Source organism: Terrapene carolina, unplaced genomic scaffold (assembly GCF_002925995.2).
Source record: "Terrapene carolina triunguis isolate 2854851 unplaced genomic scaffold, T_m_triunguis-2.0 Scaffold714, whole genome shotgun sequence".
Taxonomy (NCBI): domain Eukaryota; kingdom Metazoa; phylum Chordata; order Testudines; family Emydidae; genus Terrapene; species Terrapene triunguis.
Genome location: NW_020665065.1, coordinates 5,594,824 through 5,617,632, shown reverse-complemented (window position 1 = coordinate 5,617,632; position 22,809 = coordinate 5,594,824). Strand labels below are relative to the sequence as shown.

The 22,809-nt window shown below is 45.3% G+C and overlaps 1 protein-coding gene across 2 annotated transcripts in view; it reads left to right on the top strand.

The window, feature by feature from the left end:
* The first annotated feature begins 202 nt into the window (after positions 1-202).
* The window catches only part of SKI (SKI proto-oncogene), a 143,176-nt gene continuing 120,569 nt past the window's right edge, over positions 203-22,809 (top strand). For both annotated transcript variants that reach the window (XM_024207822.3, XM_024207821.3), the window contains exon 1: positions 203-1,180. In XM_024207822.3, coding sequence (XP_024063590.1) covers positions 269-1,180 — 912 coding nt within the window. In that variant the 5' untranslated portion in view covers positions 203-268. The remainder of the gene's footprint in view (positions 1,181-22,809) is intronic.

The following is a 22,809-nucleotide window of genomic DNA, read 5'->3' as shown; positions in this document are numbered from 1 at the left end:
CAGACTTTCCTGGGGTTGTGTTTGGGGGGGGGGGGGGGGGGGCGGCTCGACTCTCTGCTCCGCCGGGGCTTGTGCAAGGGCCCCCGAGCCGGGCACACGCGCCCCGCGGACACACTCCGCGGCAGCGGGGGTCGGTGCCGGCTGACCCCGGAGGCGACGCAGGGCGGGCCGGGCGGGTTCCATGTGGTGGCCCCTGGTTTAGGGGAGGCACACCCGGGGCTGTTCGGTTGTTATTTCTGGTTTTGGGCCGGGGCTGAGGGGCTGAAAGATGGAGACTGTCACTAGAAGCAGCTTCCAGCCGCATCCCGGGCTGCAGAAGACCTTGGAACAGTTTCATCTGAGCTCCATGAGCTCCCTGGGTGGCCCGGCCGCCTTCTCCGCCCGCTGGGCGCAGGAGATGTACAAGAAGGACAATGGCAAAGACCCGGCGGAGCCCGTCCTCCACCTGCCCCCCATCCAGCCCCCGCCGGTGATGCCGGGCCCCTTCTTCATGCCCTCGGACAGGTCCACGGAGCGGTGCGAGACCATCCTGGAAGGGGAGACCATCTCCTGCTTCGTGGTGGGTGGCGAGAAGCGGCTCTGCCTGCCCCAGATCCTGAACTCCGTGCTCAGGGACTTCTCCCTGCAGCAGATCAACTCGGTGTGCGACGAGCTGCACATCTACTGCTCCCGGTGCACGGCCGACCAGCTGGAGATCCTGAAAGTCATGGGCATCCTGCCCTTCTCGGCCCCTTCCTGCGGGCTCATCACCAAGACGGACGCCGAGAGGCTCTGCAATGCCTTGCTCTACGGGGGCACCTACCCGCCCCACTGCAAGAAGGAGTTCTCCAGCACCATCGAGCTGGAGCTCACCGAGAAGAGCTTCAAGGTGTACCACGAGTGCTTTGGGAAGTGCAAGGGACTCCTCGTGCCAGAGCTGTACACCAACCCCAGCGCTGCCTGCATCCAGTGCTTGGACTGCAGGCTCATGTACCCGCCTCACAAATTTGTGGTCCACTCGCATAAATCCCTGGAGAACAGGACTTGCCACTGGGGCTTTGACTCGGCTAACTGGAGGTCCTATATCCTCCTCAGCCAGGATTACACCGGGAAAGAGGAGAAAGCAAGGCTGGGCCAGTTCTTGGATGAAATGAAAGAGAAATTTGACTACAGCAACAAATACAAGAGAAAAGCACCCAGGGTAAGTAGCACCTGATTTTTCGGGATGAGGGCTGGGGACATTCGCCTACAGTTTCAGGGGTCTCCCGATAAACCAGCTTTGGTGGCCCCTCTCCCTTGCAAGGCATGCAGCGGTCTAACCATGCTGTGAAATCAAACCCAGTGGGCTGATGTGGAAGAGAATTCTTAGAAACTGCACTTTGCTTTCTTGTAGGCTTAAATTGTTCTTCTTCTTGGTGGCTTTTAGGTTTTACTTAAAAGACTTCTACTTTTCTATGTCTTCTTTGAATTGTACATTAGGGGCCTGATCCTGCTGCCCTTGCTCCCCCCCATACTTTCACTGGGAGACAGGCCAGGACTTCGGGATCGGAGCCTGAATGGGGAAGCATGAAAGCTGGGGCAAGGACAAATAACAAGAACGAACTACTCTTTACAGAAATGCATACAACTCCCCTCCTGATGTATGTCTTAATAAATGGAACAGGTCTGGGAACAGAGATGAAATGATCTCCAAGCCTAGATGGGAATGAAATGTGACTGGTTACAGGGGTCCATAGGAAAATTTCTGACAATAGGTCAGTATACTAGTAGCATGCATTAGCGACTGGTGTGTGACCGGAGAAGACTGTGCACATTGTCTGAATCCTACGACCAGACTGGCTTTTGTGTATTGGATTTTGTATAGATCCAGTAAATGAATCTGTCTAGAGCCAACTGCAGCAGCCTCTAAGATACGCCATGCGGTGTTGACTCTGCCCATCCAGACTGCTAAACCACATTTATTTTAGGTGGCTTTTTTTTTCTTTTCAGTCTGAGCAGCCTGAATCGCCAGCGTGTGGGTGGGTGGCAGGCCATGGTGGACCCTGGCACCAGTCCTGATCAATGGGCAGCAATGCCACAGGGCCCTGAGAACTTCCTCGCAGACACCAGGATGTCTGGCTAACTGGCGGTGGTGTAATTGGCTGTGGGATGAGCAGCACACTGTCCGCCCCCCTTATCCCCCCCAAAAAAAAAGGCAAACAGGAAAAGTCGAGTTAACTCCTTCCTTTGAGTTCTACTGCACTGGCTTGTTGGGTGGATTGTGTCTCATTTTGTTGGGGATTTTTAGTTGCTGGAGTTGCAGGGTGCACAATGCTAGGGACAAACCCAAAGAGAAGCATTTAAAGCCTGTTGTGAATGGGCAGGGAGATTCTCATCACTTCCGAAATGCTTGTTTTAAACACTCTCTCTCTTTAACTTTCTTTTTTAAATATCCAGACTTACGAAGCGCTGTGCACACAAAGCTGCACCTAGCCCAGCTATCTTTGGGAGGCCCAGTTAATTCAGCTTCTTGCCTCTAGCTTTTCTTTCTTTTTTCAAATCAGTAACTAGACTCCTCCTCCCTCTAGTTCCTCAAATTCCCCTCCCCAGAGCTGGAGGGTCAGAGCCATTGTGGCAGTGTTGTGCTGTAATGAGCCACATTATCGCCATAGTTGGAGGTGGATGTGTTTTTAATGGCTTGTCTGTCCGCTGCTAATCATGCGCTAAGATGGCATGGTGGGATTGACTGTCTACGGATGTGTGGGGACAGGAGAGGGTGAGGTTGTGAGGCTGGAGAAGCAGGATTTTTGGGGTGAAGTGACCTTGCTGTGATTGTGGCATCCTGCCCAGACCACCTCTCCCCACTTCCCTTTCCTACTCCCAGAAAGGTGTGTTTTGAATATTACCTGGGTCAGTCCCATATTGGTTGATTCCCTCCCTATTTCCATAGCTGACCCCTTTCACTTGATGAATTTCAAACCTTAAGTGGTGTCATTTTTTTTTCCTCATAGTGGTTTTTATGGAGTTTTACCCTGTTTTTAGCAATATCCAGAATGCTTGACTGGAGCTAGGTGGAGGAGTCAGGGCAAGTTTAGACACAAGGAGCAACATTTTTCAAAAGAGGTTACTGAACTTGGGGTGCTTTGATTTATTGATTTTTTCTTTTCTTTTTAGGGGTGGAGCCCAACTTGAGATCCCACCCCAAAAGGGACTACACTTTCTCAGAAAGCGCTGAGCACTCCTGGCTTCAGATGAGGCCGTGGGAAAGGTGCACAGCACCTCTCACAAAGCAGGATCAAGGAGGCTCAAGTTGGGCACCTAAAAATTGTGGCATCAAAAACATTAAATAAACAGTGGCTACTTTGGAACATTTTGCCAAAATGCATTTATGCGATGAAATTCCCAGGGTGTTGGCTTTCAAAATGCAATATTGTAAGGGGTGGGTGGTGTCCGTGTGTTCTGGGGATAGGGTGGGGAAGGGGGAATGTTTTATCTCAGTTCCTGTGCAGAACTGGGCTAAGTTTCAAGGCTTTTGAGTTGGCTTCAGGGCTCCTGTATAAATACAGCGCAGTCTTGAAGAGACCCTGTCAACAACTTACCTGGCAGACCAGACAGAGTTTTGGAATTGCCTTAGCTCACTTATGTTTCCTTTTTCTCCAGCCTTTTTCCATCAGATGTAGCCAAGGGGATATCATATGTTAAGGTCATTTGTGTTGTAGCAGCGTTTGCAGATAATTATGGAGAGATTCAGTCTGGCTCAAGGGCTGCTAGACTGCGGCCAGAGGCAAATAACGGTGCAGTAAATTTTAGGTCACCTAGCAAGGAAATGAAAGGAAGATCCTGCCTCTGGCTCTGTGTGGTTGTGTTTATCACTGTCTACCTGCATGTTTGTCTCTCTCTCTGGCTGTGTGTGTGGTGCTTGTTTGTGGATAAATGTGTGAAGCATGTGTGTGTGTGTGTGTGTGCGCTTGTCACTTTGTTTTGTCATATATCCATTTGTGTACATATGCGTGTGTGATGTGTACCTTTTTTTGTGGTTTATTTGAATTACTTTGTCTCAGTTTCATGATGGGTCTGTGGATATATGTGTTGGTCTGTGTACTCAGTGTCTCTGGGGTGTCTGCGGGTGGAGGTATCTCTGCTGCTCTTGTCAACATGACTGTATGAAGTGCGCCATGTGTCTGTCTGTGTGTGATTGTGCAAGGTGTGGTGTCTGTGGTTTTGCTCCTCCCAGGAGTGGCTTGGTCTAGAGCTGCAGTGCAGGTGAAAACCTCATGCAGGGGACAGTGGGTTAAAGCCACAGATTTGAGGAAGCTCTGAACTCTGCAGCACAGCAGAACAAGTCCCTCCGAGTCTGTCACTTTTCTTCCTTCCCTTTTCTTTTTAGTTTTATTCCTTTTTATTTCCTTAATCTTGGGTCTGTTTTCCCTCTGCATTGACCTGTGAGCTTCTTCACTTCCACTCCACCCTTCACCTTCCCACCACTTCCCAGAGCTTCCTCTTCTCTTGAGCTCTTTCCTGTTTCCCCTCAGCTTTTGCCCTTGTCCTAGTCCCTCCCCTTCTGCCTCTCCTTGTCACCTGGATTCTCCCCCTCTGCCCCTGCTCTCCTACTTCCCCCGGCATTGTTTTCTGTTCTCCCTGCTCCTTTCCTGGTCTCCTGCTGCTTCCTCTGGTTTTATGTGTGAGTGTGTCGTATTCTCTTCTACTATTCTCCGTTAGTTTGTTCCCTCTCCCTTCTCTCCCACTGTGTCTGGAGTGGAGCTATTCAAAGCATGGCCACCAAGTGCTGGGTTGTGTGTCCTAAGATTTAAAACCTTCCAGACTGCAAAAATGGGTCCCATAAATTGAGAGCCATGGTTTCTTTGGGTATAGTTGAATAGAATCATAGAAACATAGGACTGGAAGGGACCTTGATAGGCTGTCTTGTCCAGTGCCCTCCACAGAGGCAGCACTAAGTATTATCTAGACCAGGGGTCGGCAATGTTCGGCACGCGGCTCGGGCCGGGCCAGGCCAGTTTTATTTACCTGCTGACGCGGCAGATTCGGCCGATAGCGGCCCCCACTGGCCGCGGTTCACCGTCCCGGGCCAATGGGGGCAGCGAGAAGCGGCGCGGGCGAGCGATGTGCTGGCCGCGGCTTCCCGCGCCCCCATTGGCCTGGGACGGCGAACCGCGGCCAGTGGGGGCCACGATCGGCCGAACCTGCCGCGTCAGCAGGTAAATAAAACTGGCCCGGCCCGCCAGGGTGCTTACCCTGGCGAGCCGCGTGCCGAACGTTGCCGACCCCTGATCTAGACCATCCCTCGCAGGTGTTTGTCTTACCTGTTCTTACAAATGTCCATGGACAGAGATTTCACAACTTCCCTAGGTAATTTGTCCCAGTACTTTAGGAAGTTTTTCCTAATGTCCAACCTTAATCTCCCTTGCTGCAATTTAAGCCCATTGCTTCTTGTTCTATCTTTAGTGGCTAAGGAGAACAATTTATCACCCTCCTTTTTATATCAGCCTTTTATGTACTTGGAGTCTGTTATCATGTCCCCCCTCAGTCTTCTCTTCTCCTGACTAAATAAAACCCATTTTTTTCATCTTTCCACATAGGTCACGTTTTCTAGACCTTTAATCATATTTGTTGCTCTCCACTGATTTTTCCCCACTCCAGTTTGTCCACATCTTTCCTGAAGTGGGATGCCCAGAACTGGACACAGTACTTCAGTTGAGACCTCCATGGTCTCCTCTGGCCAGTATAGGCCAGGCCTGGATCGCCATTCCCATCTCTCCTGCTCCATGGCTGATGCCCTTGCCCCATCCTGGTGTGCTTTCTGTCTGCTTTCTGCATGCCAACATGTCTCCAAAGTGTCTGAGCTACTAAAGCCTCAAAAGAGGGCTTTTAAGCTTTTTTGATTGGTGGGCAGTCTCCAGTAGAACAATGTGGGATCCTGTCCCCCTGCCCCATAACATTTTCTGCGGGTCATTGAACTGAGCACAGCCTGATCATGCTTTAATATCCCCCTTCCCTTGCATTTCAGAGCTAGACTTTTTTTTTTTTTTTTTTAGCAAAACTACATAGAATTAGAGACCGGGGGATAAGAGAATTCCGTGCACACTCCCACACACACCAGCGCTGCAGTGTTCCCATGGCTCAGGTCCCAGCATTTCTATGAAGTCGCTGTGAGCTAGAAGTAGCATTCTGGGTATTGACATGTAAATGAGCACAGTAGGCCTTCCACTTTATTTAGCAGTTCCTCCAAATCCAGTGCTGCTGCCACATCACGGAGCTTTCTCAGCTGGAGTAAGGTTTAGCCAGGTCAAGTGTGCAGCCAAATCAAAGGACAGAAATTATTCACGGTGAAATAATGCAGCTCTGAGTGACATTGTAAGATAGCTGTGGCCACTTAAGTACTTCACAGCTGTCATTGTACTGCACACTATGGCCACCCAGAACTTCACAGTGGCAGCAGGGATAAAATCCAGATCCTTCTGCTCCACTGGTGCAGGTCCCTGCTACCTAAAGAGGAATCTCTTTCAGTTGCTAGGAATATATGGCCTGTGACATGCACTGTAGAGAACTTGTGGTTCTGCCCAGGCAGTGGCATCCAAACTACTATCTAGTCCAGGGGTCGGCAACGTTTGGTACGTGGCTCCCCAGGGTAAGCACCCTAGCGGGCCGGGCCAGTTTATTTACCTGCTGACGCGGCAGGTTCGGCCGATCGCGGCCCCCACTGGCCGCGTTTCGCCGTCCCGGGCCAATGGGGGCGGTGGGAAGCCGCGGCCAGCTCATCCCTCGCCTGCGCCGCTTCTCACCGCCCCCATTGGCCCGGGACGGTGAACCGCGGCCAGTGGGGGCCGCGATCGGCCGAACCTGCCGCGTCAGCAGGTAAATAAACTGGCCCGGCCCGCTAGGGTGCTTACCCTGGCGAGCTGCGTGCCAAACGTTGCCGACCCCTGATCTAGTCCATCACTAAATGGATTAGATAAAAGTCAATGGGGAATTCTGCCTGCCTAAAGACTGCAGGTTCAGGCCCATTATTATTATATATAGCACTGAAATGACTCATTGCATTATCTGACTATTAAAATTTTTATTTGAAAATCTTCAATAAAAACCAAGATGGCCACCAAAGCAGAAACCAGCAATGGCTTGGAGCAACAGCTTAAGCTTGGTATCATTTTACGGCTCAGAAGCTAAGCTCCAAGAATGATACCAAGCTTAAAGCAAAATCCTGTGTGTTTGTGGAGATGTCCATATTTTAAGCAGGCATCAGCTATTTCCCCCCCCAGGAGTGGAATCTGATTTACAGATGTTGTGGATTGAGAAGTAAGGAGTGTGTGCGCGTGTGAATATCTTGCAAATAATGAAATGAGGATTCTGAGCCGACTAATGCTCTCAGTTGCTGTGAATTAGTTCACCCTGATAGAAGTCACTGAAGTTAGACCTCTGGTATTTTTTTAGGCAGGGATTTTGGGTGCCTAACTCCCTTCCTTCTGCTCTTTGGAAAATTCCAACATTAGAACGGCAAACATTTGTTCTCTCTGTGGCCTATTCTGATTCACCATTTTTGTGGCTCATGGACTCAGGACTTGGACTTGTCCAAGGCTTCAGTACACTTTTGGGACAAAGTTAAACACAGTTTGGTCTTGACTACATTGCAGGGACCTAATATCTGAACTACTCCTTAGGATTTGAACATGGTGTTGCTAGCAGGGGTCTAACTTGATCTTCTTAACCAGTGAGGGCATATTTTTGTTTCTTGGGGTCTGTGTTTAGATTGACGTTAAAAAAGCATGCCATACACTATCTGGAGGTGTCTATAGTAGGTTTCAGAGCATGTCTAGACAACACAGTGGTTAAAATGCTGGCAGCCGCTTGCACTTAATCTGTGCTACATCTTTCACCATTGCTAGAACGGTGAGAAGTTTTAAGCTAACCCTAGTATTGACGAGACCATGTTTTGGCTAGCATGCTTCTTAGGAATAAAAGATCCGTGTCCGCTCTGACTGGGGAAACCATGCTATAGGACATTTCAAGTGGCAATGTTGTTTTGACACAGTTGTAGTTAGCATGGTCCTGATTCCAGTTTGAAGAGGACCTCTGTCACAACTCTGCACAGTGAAAAATTGTGCATGTCTGCAGCACTAGCAGTGTGACGTGTCTGATGGTGGGAATTCGCACTGGTGGCTTGGCACATGCTCTGGCTAGATATCACACACAAAAATCCATCTCAAAGTGCATCATTCAGACCCAGTTCTGTCTAAGCCAGGTTTAATTCTTCTTTTCAAAGACAGTAGCAAGCTTTGGGCTCAACAGTATAGTACTTTGCCCAGATGCAACTCCAATTGAAGTCAGTGGGAATTGTATAATTTTCTCCAATGGGAGGATTTAGCCTTAGAAGCCCTATCTCTGAGCTCTTGGAAAAGAAAAATTGTTAAGGAATGAACACTGGTGACTTATATAACACTGCTTTCTAGGTAGTGTAGTTATAGAATACTAGCAGTCAATAGGACCACTCTATTTTGGTTGAGTGGCTGTACAAGGCACATAAATCAAGTTGTCCTCCAGATAAAGAAGCATTATCTAAAAAAGTAATAGTTTAGCATGTTTGTGTTTGAACTTGTGGACGTCATTATTAAATGAAATGTATTTGACTATTAACAAACATAACATCTGTTGTTGTTTTTTAATGCATTTTTAAAAATATTTTCTGAATTTGGGCAGTAAACATTGACATTTTGGGGCACAAAATCTTTGTATTTCATTCTGCTGCTCTAGGCTAAAAGGTAAACAGTAGTCTTCAATCTGCAAAGAGATTGGAAAATAACGGGATTGAGTTGATACTGCGTTATTTTACCTTGGAAAATTATTATTGAAGTGCATAGAATTCAGTATGGGCAACGGTGATTGCTCAATTAAGATATACCGTGTTCTCCCTCCACTGCTTAGCTCCTTAAATTTTTTTTTGCAAAGATTTAAAAGATTATTAAAGATTTTAAAGATTATAGCTTTAAAAAAATCCCAAGTCTCTGTAACATAAGGATAGTTTGGGGCTAGTTCTGCAGTTCTCACTCAAGCAGTCAGCAGACAAAGTAACTGAAGCCTATTTGCCCACAAACCACAGAAATACTGTAGTTGTATCAAACTCCTTCCTGTACTTTGACTGGCTGTTGAGCCATCCTAGAGTGTGGCCCTAGAGTCATGGGGGCAGATTTTGATCTAATTACACCCATTTGAATCCAGAGTAGCTCCGCTGAAGTCAGTAGAGTTATTCTGGATTTACACTGGTATTCAATAGCTACATCTGAGAGCAGAATCTGGAGCTGTGTCATTACTTTAGTATATCTGCTTTGGGAAATGCAGATTAAAATTGGTTTCATTTTCAGAAGTGCACTATGGGTCTGCTCCTGAAAACACTTACTAAAGGTAAAGGGATGGATTAGTGCTTACTGCTGTAAATTGTCCCTCTGTCCTCAGACAGAAAGGACAATGTCACATGCAGGAATTGGGATTTAAGATTGCTGTTAGGTGTCTAGATTTTAGTGGTTAAATAGGGATTTTCGGAGCCTAGCAAATCTCCCCTCAAAAGCTGGAGTAAGGGCCATACTTTTTCCAGTACTAATGTAGATACCATAAACTTGCATGCAAATAGCATCAAATATAGTTTTATAATTCGTTGGAATGGGCGTGTTTTTAATTATGGGGAAGCCTGCTGGCTGATGGACACTGGCCTTTCCGCACTGAGCTAAGTGTGTTGGTTTTACTTGTTCTTGGATGAGAGAACAAAAACACAGATTGATACGAATTTGGGCCCCATTCCTGCCACTGTTCTGTAATGGAACTCCCCTTGAAACCAATGGGAATTCCCATGAGTGACGCTCTTATCATTGGCTCAGTCAATGGTTGGCTGCTATCTCGTCTAATCGGGCTTTTCCAGGCTGAGGATGTAGTATTAAAGCGACAAGCTGTATAATCACCTTTTCTGCTAAATAAGGACCTGATCCTGTAGCTCTTTTTTACACTGAGTAGTCCCAGCAGTCCCATTAAAGTAAATGGAAATACGCAAGTACATACTACGTGCATAAGTAATTGTTGCAGCATTATACCTTAGGCTCAGAGTAAACAATGACCTGTCCTTGTTGTGTATTGATTTATGTGCAGTTACCTTTTCACATGCTTTGTGGAGAATAGGATCTCTTCCTAGTTTTCTTTTCTTTTCAGTACTGTTTCTTTTGCTTCAGAATGTGTGGTATGCTCACCCCTTTTCTTGCAAGCAAGATTGCTGGGTTGTTAACATTTTTATTTATTCATTTTTAATAGTGTGGCCTTGTATGTCCTCCATTTTGCCCTGTGGAGGATTTAGGTGGTATGCTAGGAAGACTTGCACCTCTGTACCTTTGTTCTTTAGCCTCTGCTCAGCCTCAGTCAGTGGTATCAGTTTAAAGAATAAGGTCATTCACTTGGATTGGTTCTTGATTTCTCAAGCCCTTTTCACCAGCCAGTTTGTGTAATGTCTGTCTGAAACGTTGAGTAAGGGCATTGAAATAGCAGACAGGATATCGAGTGTTAGGAAGTCTGGGTTAAGTATAACAGAGACTTTTTTGGCTGGCGCAGAGGGAGCAGTCCCTCCAGCTCAATTACAGAGCAGTCGCTCTGGAAGCTGGAGTCTCTGGTTTTAGCCCCCATGGTGGCCACCCTCCCCACATATAATTGTGTGTGTGTGTTGTTCTCTGCTAGGGTTGTGTCTGCATTTCCTTATGCAGATTACTGTTCTCTGGGTGGCACTGAAATTGTTACACAAGCTGTAATAATGTCTCTCTTTCTAAGGATTGCATAAGTTTAGGATGATTTCTCCACTGGGAGAATTATGCAAGTTTAAACTGAAATGTATTTAGAAAGCTTTGTGTGTTTGTTTTCTGACTTGTAATGCAGAGGATGATTTATTTGCATCTTTAATTGGACAACATCTGCTGGCGTTGGGAGGGAAAACTGTTCCATGTCTTTTCACTGCTATAACCCTCATTCTCCCATGAACGCTTTCCCCACCCCCAATTGAATTCCATCGTTCACTGCATTATGTCTACCATAGACCCTGAGTATGTGTAGAACAGACCCTAATACCCAGGCAAAGTCAAGTGGGCCAATAGATTGGAGGCTTCTCTGGGCAGGGACCTCTTCTTTTTCACAGCGTGTCTGTATAGCTGCAGTACATGTCAACGGTGCTGTTAAAATCATAAATACCACCACCACGTGGTTTTTCTCAGTCTTTGGATTTTCCTGCTTTGATGCGGAAGTTGTTGCCTTTATTACTGGTGTTAGCCAGAAGAGACCAGTGAATGAGGCTTCTCACCCTGTAAATAATGAAAGGTCTTGGAGTGACTTCTGCGATACTCCTTTGATTAGTGGAAAACTGTCTTGTTTGTTTTCATTGGGCTGAAAACCTTTCATGCCACTTGGTGCAGAGATGCAGGTGGGGGAAGAAAACCTCCAACCAGCACTTGGATTCATAGAATATTAGGGTTGGAAGAGACCTCAGGAGGTCATCTTGTCCAATCCCCTGCTCAAAGCAGGACCAACACCAATTAAATCATCCTGGCCAGGGCTTTGTCAAGCCGGGCCTTAGAAACTTCTAAGGATGGAGACTCCACCACCTCCCTAGGTAACCCATTCCATGCTTCACCACCCTCCTAGTGAAACAGTGGTTCCTCATATCCAACCTAGATCTCCCCCACTGCAACTTGAGACCATTGCTCCTTGTTCTGTCAGATAGAGTTCTGTTGAGAGATAAAGTTCTATTGCTAGAACTTTTGAGGATATGTCTACACTGCAGTAAAACACCCACAGCTGGCCTGTGACAGCTGACTCGGGTTTGGGATGCAGGGCTGTAAAATCGCAGTGTAGACATTTGGGCTGAGGCTGGAGCCTGGGCTTTGTGCCCCCCCCCCCCACCCCGGCCCCATGGGGTTCTGGAGCTCTAATACCTACATGGCAATTTTATTGCCCTGCAGTCCAAGACCCTGAGTCTGCAGTCATGGGGCAGCCATAGGTGTTTTAGACATACCCTACGAAACTAAAATATCTTTTTGGTTAACTGTGACCCAAGCCCTAGGGTGTTTATTTGGCTGGATCCAGTATTTCAGCCTGATCTGTGCCGGTGGTTCCCAGGACCAATGCAGTCCCATTGTTAGTCTCTAAGGTGCCACAAGTAAGTACTCCTCATTGTTTTTATTGACTTCAGTGGGACTCTGGGCAGGCAAAAGGATCTGCCCATTCTGGGATTACATTGCAGGATTGGGACCTTAGTCGCTGTTTTCTCTGGCTATTTTCTAGCAGTGACTTACTGTACGTTACTGGGGCTCTGGGCATCTTGAATTGCATGCATAAAACTTGGAGATGCTTTTGCAACATCTTTCTAGTTAACTAAATCAATTCTGTGGAGCATTAAAATGTATGTATTGCATAGTGATGCTTTTGCTCACTAGAACAATTATTGTTACAGCATACGCTGGAAACCATCAATTACTCTTAAGGAAAAAAACAAGACAACACTATGGAAGATACAGTTCTCTAAGGCTGTTTTGGTGTTTTATTTGACAAGTATCCTTTATTTAAAAAAAAAAACAACGTTGATCAGCTTTGGGTATTTAAACAGGAAAATAAGCATTTTAGCTTTCACTGCATCTAGTTTGTAACCTAAAATTAAAAGAAAATCCTTGAAATCAACACCTTAATTAATGGATCCGAAAAGCAAAATTTATAGTACGAGGACAGTATTTTGCTGTGATTTTCAGCCTTCATTGATTTCAGTGAAGTACTCCAGATTTATTCTGGTGTTACTGAGATCAGAATTTGTCCCTTTAGCATTCAGGAGATGGGGTTTCCTTTTATGCCTGTGTCCTCCTTCTTGATAAATGTATTTGAGTTCAAAGATAGTAGGCATTTGTTTTAAAAATACTCAGCAGCATTATGGACCTGATTCTCCATCCCTTACCCAGCAGCACTCCCAGTGAAATCAATGGGCATGGTTGTCCTCTTCTTACGCTGGCATGAATTAATTTACGATGGTGCAAATCTGACATAAGTGAGATTAAAATCAGGATGAATGAGTACAGACTGCAGCATGAGGTCCATTACTGATATTCCATTATTCCCATTTTGGCACTAATAAGAAACATACTGTACAATAAGCCCGTGAATTCCTGTAGCAAAAGTTTAGCTGTGCTTGGCTTTTTGCCTTCCTCTTTTGTCACAGGAGTTTAGTTTTTGCAAAATCAGTGAAGGGTATTAAACTGAGGACTAGTTAGGCACATCTTCCATGGAGATCTCTGGGCCAGGTTCAGCAGTAAAGAGTACTATAAAATGGGTGTAAGTGATAAAGTGGTGTAACTTGTACTAACTTAGCATTCGGTGGGTGTGCAAAACGGTGCAAAGGGTGTAAGACTCACGATATTTGGTGTTTTCTTAAAGCCTCAGCTCCTGGAGGCATATGATTATTTTAAAATCTCCACTTTTTTTTTTTATTTAAGTAAGTTTCTAGACCTCGTGGTTGTGGAGAAAAGCTGTAAAATGTGACCCCAGTAATAGTTCAAAAACCAAAAGGCTATGAAAAAGAATCCCAAATCTAATGACTTTTAAATCAGCTTCATGAGTTTTAGGGGTCTGAGTCATGATTTTTGAATGCTTGGAATTGGCAATACTGTAAAATTTCACCCATTTTCAGAGCAGCTTACGCCCAAGATGTGACTTATACCACCACTTATGTCATCATTGAATTTGTCCATGTGTCTTTAAGGAAGTCAGTGCTGTTTCAAGTTTAAAAAAAAAAAAAAAAAAAAAAAGAGCCAGCCGTGATGAGTCTTGAATGAATGGCATCTGCACACCTGTTTAATATTAAGATCAAGCATTCAGTGCTTTGTGGCTTTAGCTTGAAATTCAAGTTCCTTTGAGTCATCCCTTTCGTCTTTTGTTTGGGTGGAAAAAAGGAGTGGCAGCAAATGTCCTGCAGCTAAGAAATGAAAGAGTTCAATTAATTTTTAGAAATAAGTTAGTCTTGGCATTTGGAGCATTTGTGATAGTACAGATTTTCATGCTTCTTTTTATTTTCTTATGAGTTTAGCAGTTCACTGCTCAAGATGAAAGATAATGTTATGGAAAAGATTTAAAACATGACACAGGCTGTATTGGAAGGATAGGAAAGATCTGGGCTCTGAATCACAGTGGTGAACTGTATCAGTATATGGAGATATATGATAGTTATGGAAAAGATTTACCTTTGCTGTTCAGGCCTCAGGAATAAAAGGGCGTGGTACTTTAAATAGCACAGTTCCCACTGGGCCAAATTCTGAGGATCCTTAATTCACTTTTTACTTATGGTCTAGTGTAAGTAAAGAGTAAACCCTACTGATAGCAGTCAAGTTGTGCTGGTTTAAAAATTGTGTTAGAGTCTGATCCACGTTCAGTTGAATTCAATGGAAACACCGTCATTGACTTCAGTTGGCTTTGAATCAGACCTCGCTGTCATATCAGAACCAGGTCAAGCGTCTTGCTTTAATTCAGGCAAACTGACGTTGGGTAAAATTCTGTTCTGTATTACTAGAGTAACTCCAGGAACATCAATGGAATTAATCCAGATTTAAACCATCCTAACCAAGAGCAGAATTTGCTGAACAGCTTCAGAAGTTGGGCCTCTTTCAGCAGTGGTTTGTAGTTTGAGTGTCAAATTCTGCTCTTAAGTTACTGCTGGAAATCAAGAGTCACTTGATTTACAGGGTTACCGGGATTTACATCAGTCTGAGAGCAGAATTTGTGTATGAAAGTATTGTATTGTAATTTTAAGTTTCAAAAAATTAACAAGATCACAGTAGTTAAAGGGCATTATTCACCATTGCATTTCTCCAGTTTTATGTTGATTTGACTTTGTTTTCAATGGATTTATACCAATCAACCAGACCCAGAATTCATACAATTGGTCTAACCTTTATGTTGTTCCTTCATGCTATGCTTAAGGAGCAGCTGATCCTCCTCATGGCAGACTTGAAAGCCCTTCTGTTTATGCTGCTGTATTCTTTCTTATGACATTTGCATGAAAACAGCTCCTTTGTTGCTTAGAAGCTCCCTCTCCTTCTCTCTTTGCTTATTTTCCCCCATCTGAAATCAGAATCCTCTGTGACATCAGAATTAGCTGTTGTGGAGACAATTGTGATGTCACAAAGCAAGCATTAGAGAAGAAATGTAGAGTGGAGAAGAGCCTGTTTTCATGCAAATGTAAGAAATAAAAAGGGTTTGGGGGGGGGGAAAAAGCCCAAAGCAGCTGCTCTTCAAAGTTTTCCATGAGGCTCCACAGGTCAGATTCTGCTCTTAGGGAAATCGTGGAGTAACAATGGAGTTACGCCAGATTTACCCTGTAGAATCTGGTTCTGTAATTATAGAGGACACTCCAGTCTGGCTATTTATCAGTGGTTCTGTGTTGACAGCGGATTGCTGCTGCTGTGTACTATCTCTTTTGTGGGCTATTGCTGTAGGGACAGACCAGAATTGCCTCCTTGGAAAACTTTTTGAAAGATTGGCACGGCAGATCCACATCCTAAATTACTAGTTTGCAACGTCACAATTACCAGCTCGGTTCTGCTCATTTGGACACACTCAAACTTCTTTTTTCGTTTTTTTCCCCCCCCCAAGCTCCTTGTTTAGCTGTTCTGCCCCAGTGCATCCTGGGATTTCCCTTTTGCTGAATGGGCTGCTTGTTTCATGGGGAGGAAGTGAGGTCCCTGTTAGATTAGGAGGGGATGGATGGGGAATGTCCTGTTTCATATGCAAAGCACACTGAACCAAAAAAAAAAAAAAAAAGCGTTCAACAAAACCATCCGTGTCACAGGCTAGCAGAGCAGCTGCTGGCTTTTTGGGGGAGAATATTAATATTTCAGACTTTACAGGAGCTTTTAAAAAATGAGCTAAAGGAGGCAACATCCCTTTATTTAATAGGAATGGGGGGAACCTTTATAATTTTGGTTAACCATGAATGTACCGTTAGATTTTATTGCAGGGCTCCACGATCCAGCCCGGAGCTCAAGGAAAAGTGTTCTCGTGGTACATAGACTGTTTCCTAGACACTGCATAAAATGAATGGGGTTTGATTCTCCTTTCCCTTACTTCACTCTTACCTCTGTGTAAGTCTGACTTGAGTGGAGTTACTCCTGATCAGAGGAGAATCAGGCCCAATGAGCTGGTGCATTATGTATGTATGTATAAAAAGACAAGATGGCCTGACTCTGATTTTAGTTTACACTGGTGTAAATCAGGAATAACACCACTGAAATAAGTGGAGCTGCTAGTGTAAAACAGTGCAAGTCAGAGGAGAGAGCAGTACATACAAGGCTTCTCCTTGTGCCAGTGATTGGAATTCTGTGATCTATAGAGAAAGTTTTCCATAAAACTCTGGGGGGAGGAGGGAGAGTTAAATTTTACTCCTGACACTGCTGCCTTCTGCAGTCATCACTCCCCCGCCTCAGATCAGCAGGAGACAGGTTTAAATTCAGAAAGGACAATTTAAATAAAATGTGCATACCTGTCTGTTTATATTTGTCTGGTTAACCAGACAGTAATAATGACTACTGGCGAGTCACTATTTAAATTCGGTTGTTGTGGTGTTTTGTTGTTGTTTTTTGCCTGGGAAGTCTTTGTATATTAGAAATAACTTTTATCATTCTAATACTCAACCTCTATGTCTATAAAAATGTAAATACCAGGGGCTGGCTGCTAGTCCCAGTCACATTGATGTAAATTTTTAGTAACTCCATTGAAATGAAGGTAGTTACATTGGTTTGTATGGTGAAATCAGCATTATACATAGTGTAATTTGGTTCTAGGAATTTTAGGGTATTAGGGTCCAACTTTGTTGGCTTCAACTGGAGTTATGCACGTTCCAGGATTGGGTCCTTAGCACAACAGGAATTTATTGTTGTTCCTTCTGAATTAATGTGTGTTTTCTTGGATTAGTGGTGTAAGAAGGGAAATGATTAAAGGGCACAAGTCATTAAATAATTAGCTAACTAATTTTTCAGGAAAATTTAGAGTTGCGGAGTCTGATTCTGATCTCATTTTGCATTGGTTTTACGCTGGTGTAATACCATCAACTTAAAGAGGTCACTGCTGATTTACATTGGTGTGAGATCTGAATCAGTGCAATAGATTTAATCTCTTTGGCCTTGAGATAAATAAGCCAGATGTCTTTTTTGTGTGTGTGGCTTTTACCATTCCATGCCACCATTGCAAAAGACTAGAACTGACACAGTTTAGGAAATAATGATAATGCTACACTTCCAACGTATCGGTCACAAATTCCAGTGCACAGAGATTGGAAAAAACCTGCTGTGCTGCAGAGCTGTCTTGCACCTGTCTGACATGATGGGTTTGTGGCCTGTATGACGCATTCAGATTATCTTAACTTTCATTTTAAACCAAAAGTAAGTTTCTAGCCATCATGGCTGCAGCGATAGCCTTCCAAATGTGAGCAGAGTGTAATCAGCGCACCGATGTCTTCCTGAGTCTGCAGACACCCTGTGACAAGGATGCAGAGGGGTGAAGTTCCCTTTCCCCTATATGTTGTGGGGAGTTTACAGTCCTGACTTGAAACCCCAAACTATGATCATGATTAAACCTAGATATTGCCATCCCCCCCCCCCCCCCCCCCCCCCGGCCGAATGAGTTTGACATCCCTCTGGTAGGGCTGTATTCTCCAGTTCAGTTATAGACAGTGCAGCCAATGGGTCTCCCACCATTTTCCTTCCACAGTCTAATAGATCTCCTAGTTAGAATATTTTTTTCTTACGTGAAGCTGAAATTTTTTGCTGCAGAACTTCTTTCATCTGCCTTGTCCTCTACCTTCCCCATGTGCTTCGTAGAAAAGCAGAGCAGCGATTTGGTGGTTCTCCTTGCCCCTCTTCTTGGAGCTCAAAGTTGAGCATGCAGCAGCTGGGTCTGTTGAAGAATAACCCTCCTGCCAGAGAGTAACTGGAGCTGTATACCAGATGCAGGCATTGACGAGTGTGATGAGGAGCAACAGGGGCCACTGTTTATTGTGCCCTGTGCTCCCATTTGTGGTTATTGCTGGGTTTGGTCCTCAGTATGGTATTTGGTTCTCAGAATGTATTTGAAGCACAGAGTCCCCAGGCATAGGACTGCAAAGGTGCAGAGCAAAATGAGTATCCGAGATTTCAGATGGCACCTTCCAGTTCCTTTGGAAGCTGCTGATGCTGCTTCTTGGTGCCCCCTGTTCATTTTACCTGTAGCCTTTCTCTACCCAGGGAGGGGCATATGTGTTACCCAAACCGTTTACACTCGGAGTTGAATGAAATGCAAATGCAGTCAATTAAGCAAGGGGTTTTTAATTAGCAGTTTAAGTTCATGTGTGAAGTGCCTTGCCTTAATTACTTGACAGTTTTGTTGTAAATTTGCGAAGTTTTTTCCCGCAGAACTATCAAAACTGTGATATATTCTTTTTTTTTTTTTTTTTTTTTTTTTTTTAAAGAATTAATGTATGGCTTGTCCATACTGAGCTGTGTGTAGTTTCAGCTGCTGTAGCCACATTGGTATAGCTACACTTGCTGCAATTTTATGGTGTAGTTATGCCACCTTGGAAAAGGTGATTTGCGGTGTCCCAGTTGCTTTTCACACCAGTGCATTATGTGTGTGCTTGACGTTTGCAATGGAGCAATAATAGTGCAACTGCAGTGATGCAAACAATAAACCCCCATTGTGGGCAAGCCTTTTGTGTTACGCTGATGTGAAATTTTCTGGAAGTCCAACACTGGACTAGGTTCCTTGGCTCTAAAACTCCATTCTGGCGTGGCATAGCCTTTGAGAGAGGTGCCATTCTGCTCTGTGGTTCTCTGAGAACAGCTTCCGACTGGGTAACACTGACATTAGGAGGGCACCCATCTTTAGCTTGGGGAGGAGGAAGGTGTCCTTGTCCCCTTGAGGTTTAGAAGAGTAAGGTGGGGAGGGGAAGGGTCACTGCCCTGAAAAGAAGAGGTGAACAGTGCCTATGACATCACCTGAATTGGCCTTCTGGTTGAACAATAGCCCTAAAACAATCCTGCCAAACAAAGAGGTCAGTACTTAGAGCCGTGGCTGGCCTTGAGTGTCATTGTGTTCTTAGCTTTTAAAATAGCCCCTTCTCCATCCTCTGTGCTTTTACAGATCTAATGGCCTGGGCATCAGGTCAGAATCATGCCCTGCGTTTTGCTGAGTGTTTCATTTAAAAATGGAGGCTATTCTGAAATCTGACTCCCATGAGATTTCTGAGTGCAGAAGGGTCAGGGCTTTGTTCTCTTCTTTCTGGGGCCATAGACTGAGCGTAGGGCTAAGCCGGCTGTGTGATTTGTAGGCAGTGTATCTTGCAGGAACTCAGTGTCATCCAGGATATGTCCACGCAGCAGCTGGGAGCGTGCTTTCCAGTGCAGGTAGCTAGTGTCCAGTATAGGCGGGGTTAGCACGGACAACGGCTTGGGCGAGCCACCCAAAGATGTATATATGGGGTCTTAGCAGGTTTGTATTCAGGCAGCAAGCCTGAGCTGTCTCTGCCGCCCCTTTCTCCTCTGGCTACACTGCTACTTTTAGCGTGCTAATTTGAGCAGAGCTAGCGTGCACCTGTCTACCATCCAAGGCAGGTGGAATTGAAAGGTTACTGAATATTTTAATATGGTAGACAGGTCATCCAACACTACTGTCAAATCTGTGTGTTGGTTCTGAGCACTGCTGCAGTGCTCTACTCCCTTTAAATATGGGGGGGAGGTACACCTGGTATTGGCGGAGGTGAGGTTTGACCCGAGAGCAGAACTGTGTGCAGATCTACGGCTGTGGCTTGTCCTGCCTCCCCTCTGAGCGCTGACCTCCTATCGACATCAATAAGTAAATAAATAGATTTTAATTTCTCGGGCGCCTCTGCCCAAAAGCCTCTAGGCACCTTAACCAAAATGCAGAATTAAAACAAAATTAACCTAAATAGGCAGCCTGCCCAAACAAATACAGAAGTGGGAGAGAGGAACATCTCTAGCCTTGCCTGTTATCTGCAATCTACACAGGGTATCAAAACAACAAACAAACCTACAATAAAAGTCAACTTGAAAGGGGAACAAGAAAGGTCAGATTCTTGTCCTGTTTGATGCTTGAGATGTTCTCTGGCAAACAGCAATTGGGAGAGCACTCCAGTTCCATGCCCCATGTGGGAAATCCCCTGCCTCCCACCCTTTTAGATCAGCCAACACTTTCTCCTGCACCATCAAGCTGAGGATCTCAAAGACGTGAATGCATTTAGCTTGTGGAGTAGATTCAGTGAAGCATCGAGACGAGACGTGACTTGCCCAACGGCAGCCTTTGAGTCAGTGGTATTGCTGAGGAAGGAATCCAGGTGTCCTGACATGTCCTGTGGATCAACCACAAGACCCATCCTTGAGCTACTATAACATTTCTGGGCCGAATGCTGGCTTCAGCTCCTGATTCCATGGGAACAGTACATGCACACGGGAAAGGAGAATTTGCCCTCTAGAAGTGCAGTCCATTTCATCACTCTCGCTTCCCATAGCACATTATGTGGTGTCCAGAATAGCTGAAGCCGCAGGAAAACCTTCATCTACCCTTGCACGTGGTGCAATGTCAACGTTTCATACTGGCTTGTAATTTTGTGACTCCCCACAGGGGCCTGTTCTTCCCAGTGTGTGCCAGCCGAGGGCTCCACAGTCGTACAGAACCCCAGGAGTGTTGTAAACCCAGCTCTGGTCAGTTGCTTTTTCTGGCTTCCTTCATTTCCACTTTCCCTTTTTGCCTGCGAGTTTTGGTGTTGGTTTGTGGAGATGCTGGGGTTGGTTAACGGATTCCTCACCCTCTCAAATATATCATGCTGTCAGCTCCTTCTCTCCTGGGGATTCGGAACTCGCAGCCATCCTCCCAGGGCCTCTGGTATCTGGATTAAAGGACTCCTTCTCGGATCATTTGAAGTTCAAGCCTTCGTTAAAGCAGTGCCCGGCAGCCCAGGCTGAGTTGCCTTTTCTATTAGAGAAACCCCCCCCCCCCCCCCCACTTATCTCCTTTTTTGGAAGGGTTTATAACCCATCTGTTTTAATTTACTTCAGTCTGAAAAATCCTCCATCTAGGAGGGAAGGAATTTCCCTCCCCCCTCCTCACAATTTTACTTGCATTTCTTAATTGTGTGTGTGTAAAAATGATTCCTCCTCCGTTTATAATGTTTGTGTCAGTCACTACTTTCAAAGCAGGGAATTCTGAAAGAGTTTTGGTCATAGTTAGCTGGCAACTTGGAGTAGCTTTTCATTTGGAAGGAGCCTTTTGAAAACTTTTTGCCTGCCAGATCTGAACTCAGGGTTGTGTGTGCCCCATGGAGAATGAGTGGTACCATTCAGCCCTGACACTTTCCCTTGGCTGGGTTTTAGGGAGTGCATACACTTTTCTGCTTTATAAATAGTAAATTTAAAGAGAGTTAAAGTTTCCGCTCCTCCTGGCTACCATCATCACATCAAAAACTCATACCTACCATAAAACTCCTAGTACTGATAGTCTATGCTCTGTGCTCCTGAGTCTCTTTTCATTTAGGCTGGTATCAATCCGGAGTAACTCCCATTGAAGTCGATCGCACGAGCCCAGTGTAAAACTCTCGTGAGAGCAGAATCCAGCCCAATACGCAACTTTCAAATCTCTGTACAAAAGTGATGCTATATTGACAGAAGATTCCCCGTGTGCTGAGTCACACGTCCTTGTGATACATAAACCAATAGAACTAGAAATACCACTGAAACCCTCCGATACGTACAGTCGACACATAGACGCCTGCTTGTCCATCTCCTAGAGACACGGATGTTGAATTAGCGCGTTGGTACTGAAATGATATTGAGAGCCACACAGTGAGTGAGTGATAGAGCCATTTAGAGAACCTAGGGCTCCCATCCCTTGTGCTTTTCCTGCACAAGTATACGGTGAACCTACTGTGGAGTCACTGGGCCAGAATCTGGGGTGTGGCTGAGCTACACAGCATAGATTCAGTAAGTGCGCGCAAAGGCCCTGCAAGCTTATGTTGAAGAACAATGACGTGCAATGTGAGGGACCAAAACTGATAGGGAAAACTTGGGGTGGAGCTGTGCTTCATGCTATGGAGAGATGAACGTGAAGCTAGGCAGGCAGCCTCTCTCTGGGGGAGCGGGGTGTGTATGTGTGTGTTGAGAGGCAGGGGAAGGATGGTAAAGGACTCACAGATGTTAGCTATGGGGAAGCCCTAAAGAGAAGGAAGGGTGGTGCAGTGGTCAGAGTGCTAGGCACACTGATGTCTAGTGTAGGAGTGTTTTATGGAGGCGAAAAGTGCTTTTGCCGGTATCGCTGATACTGGTTCTCCAAGTGAAATAAGCTATACCAGCAAAAGTACTTTTTGCTATTATAACTGCAACTATGCTAGGGCTTTTGCTGGTATAGAAATGCTGCTCTCCCCCCCCCTCCCTCCCCCCCCAAAAGTCACACCTTTAACTGACATTGCTATGCTGGCAAAAGTTCCTGGTGTTGACCTGACCTAGGTCTCTCTTCCTGATAAAAGTTCTGCCTAGGTCAGGACTGTCAGAGCAAACCTTAGAATTGTAAAGCTCTGCCGTTATTGTTATTTTAAAATGGTCTCTTGCCTTGGATCTCATGTAGCTAAAAACCTACGCACAGAACTGCCCTTTAGAAAAACTAGTTCAACAGGACAAGGAGGTTTTTAGATGTGGAAATCTCCAGTGGGAAAGTGGCAAATGCAGTGAGATCCCTGTGCCCTCAGAAATCCTCGCTAGTCTTTGACTGTGTTCCTGTTTATACAAAATGTAGCTGGAT